At 47.7% G+C, this 13,243-nt stretch overlaps 1 protein-coding gene across 1 annotated transcript in view; it reads left to right on the top strand.

Moving 5' to 3' along the window:
• Nucleotides 1–13,243, top strand: part of RAD51D (RAD51 paralog D) — a 278,198-nt gene that overhangs the window by 161,272 nt on the left and 103,683 nt on the right. The window contains exon 5 of the mRNA XM_063953995.1: nucleotides 90–151. Coding sequence (XP_063810065.1) covers nucleotides 90–151 — 62 coding nt within the window. The remainder of the gene's footprint in view (nucleotides 1–89; nucleotides 152–13,243) is intronic.

Raw genomic sequence — 13,243 nt, forward strand, 5'->3', positions numbered from 1 at the left:
ATATCTACCTAAGGGTCATTGTCTGTTTTACCAGAAAGGTTAATAATCAAGTAATTTTACAACCTGTGTTTTTTTTTTTTTTTTTTTAGTGGTTGATTTGGTGGCTTCTAATTTAGAGGAGCTTGCTCGGAAATGCTCTCTCTCCTACAAGGTAATGCTCTGTATCACATAAAAAAATGTCATCTCTTGTATTGCCTTTTATTTGTCCTTCCAAATTGCTAGACAGTTAAGGTTTTGTTTGTAGATCTTGCTTTGTGTCTCTTTTCCTGCTCACCACCTGCGTGGATGGAATCAGTACGAGATACCGCCAGACGGGATCCCGGCGGTCGGAATACAGACAAAGGGATTCCGACCGGCACAATATCAACAGGGGGGTGAGCACAACGCATCCCCTTGCGGGCTCCCTACGCTCGCCGCGCTGCCGGCCCGGTGCCTCTCTACGCTCGGCACACTAATTTAATTTATTCTCCGTCTGTGGGTGTCGTGGACACCCACAGAGGGAGATTATGTCTGGATTGTGCCAGTCGGGATCCCAGTGTCGGTATTCCGACCGCCGGGATCCCATCCAGCGGGATCTTGACCACATCCCGTGTGGATACATTTCGGGCCCTTAAACCCTGTAAGACTGTAAGCTTTCATGCAGGGCCCTCTTACCTCACTTATACCATCTTCTCCTCCCCACTGCTTATAATCGTACATATTTCTTGGGTTCTGCCATCCTGCTGCTCATTTGGGTATTATGACTGCTGATGCAGCAATGTTTATAAACCTTGTCCATGTCCTGTAATGTTCTGTACTGTAAGTCACTTTTTATTTGTTTTGTTCATACTGTTTGTTCATATGAAGAAAAAATGGGAGCGCCTACTTCTAAACGAACAAACAACAAAATCTCCCAATATGCAATGAAAACATTTTATTGTATTCAATAAAACAGCATCAGTTGATATGTGCTCATATTATGTATGTTGCATGTATCATGGTGTAGGGTAGGAAATGTCGTCAGATGCAGTCGGTCAGAAGAACAACTGCAGTTAGCAATGCTTAGAATCCCGACATGGGGAAGGTAAGTATACTTACCCCAATGCCCCCCTTGTCTGCAGCCTAAACCTGCCCTGCCCTGGTGGTGCCTAAATCTAGCCGCCCCTTCCCACAGCCTAATCCTAACCCTCCCTGGGGGTGCCTAAATGAACCCTCTTTCCTGCAGCCTAATGCCAACCTTCCGCCACCCCTGCAGCGCATCTGCCTGGCGGCTCGGTCCATGCTCGTTTGGGATACCGGCAGTCGGGATTCCGACGCTAGGATGGTGTTTTTTGTCGGTATGCTGGCGTTAGCATTTCGATCAGTGTCGGGATTCCAGCATATGGATTTTGACTGCGAGGATCCCGAATCATGCCTGATAAAAATGTATATGTATCAAAAAATAACACAACAAACAGTAATGGGGTAAATACTGGCTATGCACATAGTGTAAAGCCCATGGCATATTATAGGTTAAAAGTTACCAATAAGATATCAATTAAACTAAATCAATAATGTTCTCGCATTGGATATCGACACTCCTAATTATGTTGTTCTTTTAAATATCAATGTAAAATAAATACTGAACAATACTGGCACAGAATATATAGAGAGTCTACAGGTATACCTCTAATAAAATCCGGCACTTTGGATCTGTAGTCAGTACCTGGAGGGCTAATCCATATATCAAATAAAACCTGTTGGTGTACTTAACATTGGAGGCAACAGTAAAAGGCAATCCATCCAGAAATACATACCAAGCTCATCTTCATTTATAAAAACGAGTCTTAGAAGTGAATAAAAAATGTATAAATACAATCCAAAACTTGTATCACGTGATCGTCCCCGACCACATGATACTTATCCACCAATAGAAACAGTGTCTCAAATTATGTCAAATCTCGCCCGGGATCGCGTGACCGGCCCCGATCACGTGACCCCGTAGACTGTTTTTCCGGCTATTGTGCAGCTCACAGCCCTGGAAGTATCGTGCCCTCAGTGGATCGCAAACAGAGGGACAGGAAATGAGCGCTGCGTTCCAAAGACTGTGGAACGCAGCGTTCCTGACAGATTGAAACGGACAGTGATAGGATAAATACACCATTAGGAGGATGCAATTAAAAAAACATAAGAACAAATATCTATATAAAGAATCAGACACCTAAACAAGAGACATTGATCTCCTTTAATCTGATATCGTTTCGATTTGAAAGGTGCATAAATATGTATGGAGCATAGATAATTGTTCTTATGTTTTTTTAATTGCATCCTCCTAATGGTGTATTTATCCTATCACTGTCAGCAACGCTGCGTTCCACAGTCTTTGGAACGCAGCGCTCATTTCCTGTCCCTCTGTTTGCGCTCCACTGAGCGCACGATACTTCCAGGGCTGTGAGCTGCACAATAGCCGGAAAACCCGTCTACGCGGTCACGTGATCCCGGGCGAGATTTGACATATTTTGAGACACTGTTTCTATTGGTGGATAAGTATCATGTGGTCGGGGACGATCACGTGATACAAGTTTTGGATTGTATTTATACATTTTTTATTCACTTCTAAGACTCGTTTTTATAAATGAAGATGAGCTTGGTATGTATTTCTGGATGGATTGCCTTCTACTGTTGCTTGTCATTAGATTTGTGAAATGTTTATTAATTAGTGTAAGTAGGATTAATAGATGCTCTTCATTGCCCCTTGATTACAAGGGTATATATAGTCTACTAGTTGGACATTGAACATATGCTCCTGAGGAAGCTGGGACCCATCAGACCAGCGAAACGCGTTGGGCTTCATCTGTAGGACTACAAGTACCAGAACCCTCATCCACCTCCTGGCGATATTTGGACCTATCAGCTTCCACTGGATTAAATTCCTACACAAGTTTTCTTACAGACTCTGACCTACCCCCATCTGCCATTTGGTTTCTATTTGCACGAGATACCTAGGGGACTTTATCCGGAAACAAGTCTGGTAAAACATATTTACATCCAATTGAACTTGTGGGCAACTGTGGGTTAGTGTCCTAGCCAGGGATTGTGGACATTGCATTTGGAAGGGTTATTTGTGGCATCCTACAATTGTATTGTGCTATTAGCAATTGTTTTTACTCTCGGAGTAGGAGAATCTCCTTTTATGAATGTATATTAAAAGTAAATAATTTATATTTTATTTATTGATTCAGTTGTCTGATATATTTTTGAATTACAGCCGGCGCCAGTACCTATATTTTTTTTCTTTTGTCTACATAATTAAGGGAATTGACCTTCCCTGTACAGGCTGCAGCTGACAGCGCACTCTATTTGTATCTCTTTTTTTGGTTTCCATAGCATGTAGTTGCTAAATGTAACGGGGAATGTTAATCTCCACAATAGTAATCAGTGAGAGTCTCCACAGATAGGAATGTCAATGCTTAAACCCAAGGGGCGCCAACAGGAGGATAAATAAGACACGGGGTACCACATGTTCTGTACCACACGTTTGCTTAGTGAAGTGTGGGGGGTGGTGGAGGGGGCTAGCCAGTGGTTTCCTGACCTCAGTATCTTGTAATATTCTAATCTCCAGGGAAAGCCGAGATGGAGACCGTGTAGACTCTGGTAGCGAACTTGTGGCGCCATATAAAGGATGGTATTAATGTCAGTTGGGCAAATCTTGGCGAAAGGGTCAGCCGCCCTGGTTTCTGTCAGCATACTTTGCATGCTACATTTGCTGGGGCAAATTGCAAAGGCATGTGTGTGAAAATATATTTTTCTGCAGCAGCTTACATTGGTTTCCACAGGGAAACATTGGTGTAGAGTGGATCTTGATCCAGAGGCACCAACAGGCTAAAGCTTTAGGCTGTCCCAGGATGTATTGGGGCCTCCTCTATAACCCCACCTTCAGGCACTGTGAGCTCCGTTTCAGTTGGTGCCTGCAGCAGCAGGTCACTAAACAGGTGGGCTGCACTGGGCAGCCCTGAAAAAGCTTTTTCTGACAGAAAATTTCTTCAAAACTGGGCTGTCAGCGCTGTTTGTCATGGTGACACTTCAGCGCTGCAGCTCCATCACCTCCCAAGCAGTGTCTCATACTCTGCGGCCTGTTCCCGGGTACATGCGGCGGAGACGCTCCGGCTTTAGGCACACTGTCGCAGTCGCTCTCCTGGTTTGCGTGGCTACTACGGGGAGGAGGTAAGAGGGTCCCCCAGACGGGACCCACCATTAAATCGCGTTCCGTCCGCGACCTAGGAAGACTGGTCACGGCGCTGGTGTGCACACTCGCCAAACAGGAACCCCACTAGACCACCAGGGCAATAGAGCACAGGTCGGGTGTACTAATGCCCCATTTAATACTGCTCGATAGTACCTGGGGTGGAAGTCCAGCATAGGGGAGCCGGCGCTTGACCTGTAGCCTCTCCCTGGCCCAGGGCGACATCTATTGCAGATTTTCCCGCCCTGGAGCTGCCTCACACTCACTCCCTGACTGAGATGCTGGGCGCCATCTTATAAGCATAGTTGCGGCTAGTCTCTGGGACTGCAGGGCAAGGTCTCCCTTGTAAAGCCGCCTGTATACAGCGCTGTGACTTTACAAACACTTCCTACGTGTCTTTATACAGACAGCGTTAGTTAAGAAAAAGTGTACCTATTACAGGATATATTGTACAAGTATTCTGATATTTATTATTTCACTTACATCCTAGAGGATGCTGGGGACTCCGTAAGGACCATGGGGATAGACGGGCTCCGCAGGAGACATGGGCACTAAAAAGAACTTTAGATATGGGTGTGCACTGGCTCCTCCCTCTATGCCCCTCCTCCAGACCTCAGTTTGATACTGTGCCCAGAGGAGACTGGGTACATTACAGGGAGCTCTCCTGAGTTTCCTGAAAGAAATCATTTTTGTTAGGTTTTTTTATTTTCAGGGAGCCTGCTGGCAACAGGCTCCCTGCATCGAGTGACTGAGGAGAGAGAAGCAGATCTTCTTAAATGCTAGGCTCTGCTTCTTAGGCTACTGGACACCATTAGCTCCAGAGGGAGTCGGAACGCAGGTCTCTCCTAGCTGTTCGTCCCGGAGCCGCGCCGCCGTCGTCCTCACAGAGCCGGAAGATAGAAGCCGGGTTAGTATGAGAAGATAGAAGACTTCAGAGGCGGCAGAAGACTTCAGATCTTCACTGAAGTTATGCGCAGCGGTAACGCTGTGCGCCATTGCTCCAACACAAAACACACACGGCAGGCACTGTAAGGGTGCAGGGCGCAGGTGGGGCGCCCTGGGCAGCAATTTAAACCTCTGGGACTGGCAAAAAGAGTATATATTCAGGCTCTGTACTGTATATTAGAGATCCCCCGCCAGTTTTTAAAAGGAATCGAGCGGGACCGAAGCCCGCCGCTGAGGGGGTGGAGCTTGATCCCTCAGCACTCACCAGCGCCATTTTCTCCACAGCACACCGCTGAGAAGCTGGCTCCTCAGACTCTCCCCTGCTGAACACGGTGACGGAGGGTTTTAAAGAAAGGGGGGGGGGCACATAATTTGGCGCAGTGAATATAATATAATAAAAGCGCTATCTGGGTATATTTTCCAGGGTCATTGGCGCTGGGTGTGTGCTGGCATTCTCTCTCTCTGTCTCTCCTAAGGGCCTTGTGGGGGAACTGTCTCCAGATAGAAAATTCCCTGAGTGTGTGGGGTGTTGGTACATGTGTGTCGGCATGTCTGAAGCGGAAGGCACTTCTAGGGAGGAGGTGGAGCAAATGTGTGGTGTCTCCGTCGGCAACGCCGACACCTGACTGGTTGGATATGTGGAATGTTTTAAATGCAAATGTGAATTTATTACACAAAAGGTTGGACAAAGCAGAGTCCAGGGAATGTACAGGGAGTCAACCCCTGCCTTTCACTGTCGCAGGGACCTTCTGGGTCTCAAAAGCGCCCACTATCCCAAATAGTAGACACTGATACCGACACGGATTCTGACTCCAGTGTCGACTACGATGATGCAAAGTTGCAGCCAAAATTGGCTAAAAGCATTCATTATATGATTATTGCAATAAGAGGTGTTGCATATCACAGATGACCCCTCTGTCCCTGACACGAGGGTGCGCATGGATAAGGAAAAGAAACCTGAGGTAACCTTTCCCCCATCTCATGAGCTGAACGAGCTATTTGAAAAGGCTTGGGAATCTCCAGACAAAAAACTGCAGACTCCCAAAAGGATTCTTATGGCGTATCCTTTCCCAGCTAAGGACAGGATACGGTGGGAATCCTCCCCAAGGGTGGACAAAGCGTTGACACGCTAATCCAAAAAGGTAGCGCTGCCATCTCGAGACACGGCAACCCTCAAGGATCCTGCTGATCGCAGGCAGGAGACTACCTTGAAGTCAATTTGCACACATACGGGTACCTTACTCAGACTGGCGATAGCGTCGGCTTGGGTTTGTAGCGCTGTAGCAGCGTGGACAGATACCTTATCGGCTGATATAGATACGCTGGATAAGGAAACCATTTTATTGACCCTGGGTCATATTAAAGATGCTGTCCTCTATATGAGAGATGCTCAGAGGGACTTTGGCATACTGGGTACCAGAGCCAACGCTATGGCGATTTCTGCTAGACGAGCCATATGGACCCGACAATGGACGGGTGATGCCGACTCGAAGAGGCATATGGAGGTTTTACCTTACAGGGGTGAGGAATTGTGTGGGGAAGGTCTCACGGACCTAGTTTCCACAGCTACTGCAGGTAAATCAACTTTTTTGCCTTATGTTTCCTCACAGCCTAAGAAAACCCCACATTATCAGATGCAGTCCTTTCGGTCCCATAAACCCAAGAGAGTACGGGGATCTTCCTTTCTTGCCAGAGGTAAGGGCAGGGGAAAAAAGCTGCCAACCACAGCTAGTTCCCAGGAGCAGAAGTCCTCCCCGGTATCTACAAAAGCCACCGCATGACGCTGGGGCTCCGCTGAGGGAGTCCACCCCAGTGGGGGCACGTCTTCGACTTTTCAGCCACGTCTGGGTTCGCTCACAGGTGGATCCCTGGGCAATAGAAATTGTTTCCCAGGGTTACAAGCTGGAATTCGAAGAGGTGCCTCCTCGCCGATTTTTCAAATCGGCCCTACCGGCTTCTCCCCCAGAGAGGGAGATAGTTTTAAATGCAATTCAAAAATTGTGTCTTCAACTAGTGGTGGTCAAAGTTCCCCTGCTTCAGCAGGGGATGGGGTATTACTCAACCCTGTTTGTAGTCCCGAAACCGGACGGTTCGGTCAGACCCATTTTAAATTTAAAATCCTTAAACCTTTACTTAAAAAGGTTCAAGTTCAAGATGGAATCGCTCAGAGCGGTCATCGCCAGCCTGGAAGGGGGGGTTTATATGGTGTCCCTGGACATAAAGGATGCATACCTTCATGTTCCTATATATCCACCTCATCAGGCGTTCCTGAGATTTGCTGTACAGGATTGTCATTACCAATTTCAGACGTTGCCGTTTGGGCTTTCCACGGCCCCGAGGATTTTCACCAAGGTAATGGCGGAAATGATGGTGCTCCTGCGCAAGAAGGGAGTCACAATTATCCCGTACTTGGACGATCTCCTAATAAAAGCGAGATCAAGAGAACAGTTGCTGAACAGAGTATCACTTTCCCTGAAGGTGTTGCAACAGCACGGCTGAATTCTCAATATCCCGAAGTCACAGTTGGTTCCTACGACTCATTTGCCTTTCTTAGGCATGATTCTGGATACAGACCAGAAAAGGGTTTATCCTCCGATGGAAAAGGCCCAAGAACTCATGAATTTGGTCAGGGACCTATTGAAGCCAAAAAGGGTGTCGGTGCATCACTGCACTCGAGTTCTGGGGAAGATGGTAGCGTCTTACGAGGCCATTCCATTCGGCAGGTTCCATGCGAGGACTTTCCAATGGGACCTTCTGGACAAGTGGTCCGGGTCACATCTACAGATTCATCAGATGATCACCCTGTCCCCCAGGGCCAGGGTATCTCTCCTGTGGTGGTTGCAGAGTGCTCACCTTCTAGAGAGTCGCAGGTTCGGCATTCAGGACTGGGTTCTGGTAACCACGGACACGCGCCTCCGAGGTTGGGGAGCGGTCACACAGGGAAGAAACTTCCAAGGTCTCTGGTGAAGCCAGGAGGCTTGTCTTCACATCAACGTCCTGGAGTTGAGGGCCATATACAACGCCCTTCGTCAAGCGGAGCAGTTGCTTCGCGACCTACCGGTTCTGATTCAGTCAGACAACATCACCGCAGTGGCTCATGTAAACCGCCAAGGCGGAACAAAGAGCAGAGTGGCAATGGCAGAAGCCACCAGGATTCTACGCTGGGCGGAAAATCATGTAAGCGCTCTGACAGCAGTCTTCATTCCGGGAGTGGACAACTGGGAAGCAGACTTCCTCAGCAGACACGATCTACATACAGGAGAGTGGGGACTTCATCAGGGAGTCTTCGCAGAGATTGCAAGTCAGTGGGGACTGTCTCAGAAAGACATGATGGCGTCACGCCTCAACAAGAAACTACCGAGGTATTGCGCCAGGTCAGGGGACCCTCAGGCGGTGGCGGTAGACGCCCTGGTGACACCGTGGGTGTTCCAGTCGGTCTATGTGTTTCCTCCTCTTCCTCTCATCTCCAAGATACTGAGAATCATAAGACAAAGAGGAGTACGGACAATTCTCATTGTTCCAGATTGGTCGCGAAGGGCCTGGTATCCGGATCTGCAGGAAATGCTCACAGAAGATCCGTGGCCTCTTCCTCTGAGAGAGGACTTGTTACAACAGGAGCCCTGTCTGTTCCAAGACTTGCTGCGTTTGACGGCATGGCGGTTGAACGCCGTATCCTAGCGGAAAAGGGCATTCCGGATGAGGTCATTCCTACTCTGATAAAGGCTAGGAAGGACATGACCGCAAAACATTATCACGGTATATGGCGGAAGTATGTATCTTTTTTTTTTTTATATATATTTTTATTCCAATTTCTCGCAGTACAAAGAAGAAAATGCATAAATAGCAATTTGGTACATTGAATAATGAGACAGTAACATATTACAGTATAGATATATTGCCACCCTACCAAAGGGCCTCATGAGATCGAATAGGCAGTCTCTGGAAGTATGTATCTTGGTGTGAGTCCAGGAATGCTCCTCTGGAAGAATTCCATCTGGGCCGTTTCCTTCACTTCCTACAGATTGGAGTGAATTTGGGCCTAAAGTTAGGCTCCATTAAGGTTCAGATTTCGGCCCTATCCATTTTCTTTCAGAAGGAATTGGCTTCTTTCCCAGAAGTACAGACTTTTGTGAAGGGAGTGCTGCATATCCAGCCTCCTTTTGTGCCTCCAGTGGCACCCTGGGACCTTAACGTGGTGTTGCGGTTCCTTAAGTCTCACTGGTTTGAACCACTTAAAACGGTGGAATTAAAGTATCTCACTTGGAAAGTGGTCATGTTGTTGGCCTTGGCATCGGCTAGGCGAGTGTCGGAGTTGGCGGCTTTATCTCACAAAAGCCCCTATCTGATTTTCCATGTGGATAGAGCGGAATTGCGGACTCGTCCTCAATTTTTGCCCAAGGTGGTTTCATCTTTTCATATGAACCAGCCTATTGTGGTGCCTGTGGCTACGCGGGACTGGGAGGATTCCGAGTCCTTTGATGTGGTCAGGGCATTGAAAATTTATGTGGCCAGAACGGCTCGGGTTAGTAAAACAGAGGCACTGTTTGTCCTGTATGCTGCCGACAAGGTTGGCGCTCCTGCTTCGAAGCAGACTATTCTACGGCTGGATTGCCGTTACCAAATTCTGTAAAGGCCCATTCCACTAGGAAGGTGAGCTCTTCTTGGGCGGCTGCCCGAGGTGTCTCTGCATTACAGCTGTGCCGAGCTGCTACTTGGTCGGGTTCAAACACCTTTGCAAAGTTCTACAAGTTTGATACCCTGGCTGACGAGGACCTCATGTTTGCTCAATCGGTGCTGCAGAGTCATCCGCACTCTCCCGCCCGTTTTGGAGCTTTGGTATAATCCCCATGGTCCTTACGGAGTGCCCAGCATCCTCTAGGACGTAAGAGAAAATAAGATTTTAAACCTACCGGTTAATATTTTTCTCCTAGTCCGTAGAGGATGCTGGGCACCCGTCCCAGTGCGGACTATCTTCTGCAAGACTTGTATATAGTTTTTGCTTACCTTAGGGTTATGTTACAGTTAGGATCAGTCGTTGGCTGATGCTGTTTTGTTTCATACTGTTAACTGGTTCGTATATTCCATGTTATACGGTGTGGATGGTGTGGGCTGGTATGAATCTTGCCCTTAGATTAACAAAAATCCTTTCCTCGTACTGTCCGTCTCCTCTGGGCACAGTTTCTCTAACTGAGGTCTAGAGGAGGGGCATAGAGGGATGAGCCAGTGCACACCCATATCTAAAGTTCTTTTTAGTGCCCATGTCTCCTGCGGAGCCCGTCTATCCCCATGGTCCTTACGGAGTCCCCAGCATCCTCTACGGACTAGGAGAAAAAGATTTACCGGTAGGTTTAAAATCTTATTTTCTCATATGTCCTAGAGGATGCTGGGGACACTTCAATAACCGTGGGGTATAGACGGGATCCGCAGGAGACATGGGCACTTTAAGACTTTGAATGGGTGTGAACTGGCTCCTCCCTCTATGACCCTCCTCCAGACTCCAGTTTTAGAATTGTTCCCAGGGAGACTGGTCACACACAAGGGAGCTCTACTGAGTTTCTCTGAAAAGACTTTGTTAGGTGTTTTATTTTCAGGGAGACTGCTGGCAACGGTCTCCCTGCATCGTGGGACTTAGGGGAGAGAAGTCAGACCTACTTCTAATGAGTTCAAAGGCTCTGCTTCTTGGATACAGGACACCATTAGCTCCTGAGGGTTTGGAACACTAGGCATGCATAGGGGTTCACTCCCAGAGCCCGCCGTCACCAGAAGTCAGAAAACAGGTGAGTAGAAGAAGATAGAAGACTTCAGTGACGGCTTCTGAGGTACCGCACAGCGATCGCTCTGCGCGCCATGCCCCCATACACAGCGGCACTACAGGGTGCAGGGGGGGGGGGGGGGCGCCCTGGGCAGCATAAAATCTCCTCACATAAGTTGGGAAAAGTGGATAATATGTGCCAAGGCACAAAATCCTGACCCCCGCCAGCGTGTTTGTATTGTAAAATAGCGGGGCTGAAGTGCCATTTTCTCTTCACAGAAACTGTAGAGACGCTGGTCCTTCCTCCACACTGCTGTAACAAGTAACAGGGTGCAAAAAACGGGGGGCGGGGGCACGGTTAATTTGGCTAATGTAAGTTATAAAAGCGCTAGAAACAGGTCTGGGCTTTATATTAAAGTTTCAGTACTGGTATTGAGCGCTGGGGCTGTAAGCTGGCAAACTCCCTCTGTGTTTCTCTGAGAGGCTTTACACGTGTGTCGGCATGTCCTGAATGTTCTTCCCAGGAGGAGACTGTGTTAGGGACGAAACGGCTGTGGGAGTGATCATGTCGGCACCGCCGACTCCTGATTGGGTAAATGTGTTGAATGCCTTGAATGCTAATGTGGCTCTTATTAATAAGAGATTGGATAAATCTGAATCTCAGAACCAGGCATGGAAGAAATCTGTGGAAGATGTGTTATCACAGGTCCAGACCCACTCGTAGTCACATAAACGTTCATTTGCTCAGTTGCCAGACACAGATACCGACACGGAGACTGACTCCAGTGTCGACTATAGTGATGCCAGCGTTGACCCAAAGTTGGCAAAGAATATTCAGTACATGATTGTGGCAATAAAAGAAGTGTTAAATATCACTGAGGACCCTGCTGTTCCTGAAACTAGGGTCTGTATGTATAAGGGAAAGAAACCTGAGGTAGCTTTTCCGCCCTCTCATGAACTGAATACTTTTTTTGAGAAAATGTGGGAAAATCCTGGCGAAAAGTTTGATTCCCAAGAGGATTCAGGTGGCGTATCCGTTCCCTTCTGAGGATAGAGAAAAGTGGGAGTCTTCCCCCATTGTGGACAATGCTCTGTCACGGTTGTCTAAAAAGGTGGCTTTACCGTCTCCTGACACGGCAGCCCTTAATGATCCTGCGGATCGTAGACAGGAAAATACATTAAAATTCATTTACGTTACCACAGGTACACTGCTCAGACCAACCGTTGCATCGGCGTGGGTGAGTAGTGCTATTGAAAAGTGGGCAGATAACTTGTCATCTGATATAGATTCCCTAGATAGGGATAGTATCCTGTTAACTCTGGGTTATATCAGGCACGCTGTGGCCTACCTAAAGGAGGCGGCGAGGGATATTGGCATTTTGGGAGCAAAAGCCAATGCCATGTCAATTTCAGCTAGGAGGGCATTGTGGATTCATCAATGGAATGCTGATGCTGACTCTAAGAAAGCTATGGAGTCGCTCCCATATAAAGGTGGCGTCTTGTTCGGTGACTGTCTCACTGAATTGGTATCTACGGCTACCGCGGGTAAGTCGTCTTTTTTGCCTTATGTTCCTCCACAACAAAAGAAAGGCCATTTTCAGATGCAGTCCTTTCGGCCAAATAAATACAAAAAAGGCCGAGGCTATTCCTTCCTCGCTAATAGGGTAAGAGGAAAAGGTAAAAGATCTCCAGCCGTCGCAGCTTCCCAGGAGCAGAAGTCCTCCCCGATTTCTGCCAAATCCACTGCATGATGCCGGGGCTCCTCTGAGGGAGTCCGCATCGGTGGGGGCACGTCTCAAGCTCTTCAGTCATTTCTGGGCTCGTTCGGCCCTGGACCCATGGGTTTTAGAGATAGTGTCCCAGGGGTACAAACTGGAGTTTCAAGACACAATCCCCCTCACCGATTTTTTCAAATCGGCCTTACCAGCTTCTCTTCCGGACCAAGGTAATGGCGGAAATGATGGTTCTCTTTTGCAGGCAAGGAGTCACAATTATCCCTTACTTGGACAATCTCCTGATAAATGCGAGATCCAAAGACAAGCTGGTGCAGGACATTACGCTATCCCTGACAGTTCTACAACAAGATGGTTGGATCCTAAACTTGCCAAAATCACATTTGATTCCGACAAAACGGCTGTCGTTCTTGGGAATGATTCTGCACACAGAATTACAGAGAGTGTTTCTTCCAGAAGAAAAAGCTCTGGAAATCCAGAGTTTGGTCAGATTGATTCTGAAACCGGCGAGAGTGTAGATCCATCAATGCACTCGTTTGCTGGGAAAGATGGTGGCAGCCTACGAGGCCATTCAATTTGGCAGGTTCCATGCCAGAATTTTTCAGTGGGACC

The sequence above is a fragment of the Pseudophryne corroboree genome, chromosome 2 (assembly GCF_028390025.1).
Source record: "Pseudophryne corroboree isolate aPseCor3 chromosome 2, aPseCor3.hap2, whole genome shotgun sequence".
Taxonomy (NCBI): Eukaryota; Metazoa; Chordata; class Amphibia; order Anura; family Myobatrachidae; genus Pseudophryne; species Pseudophryne corroboree.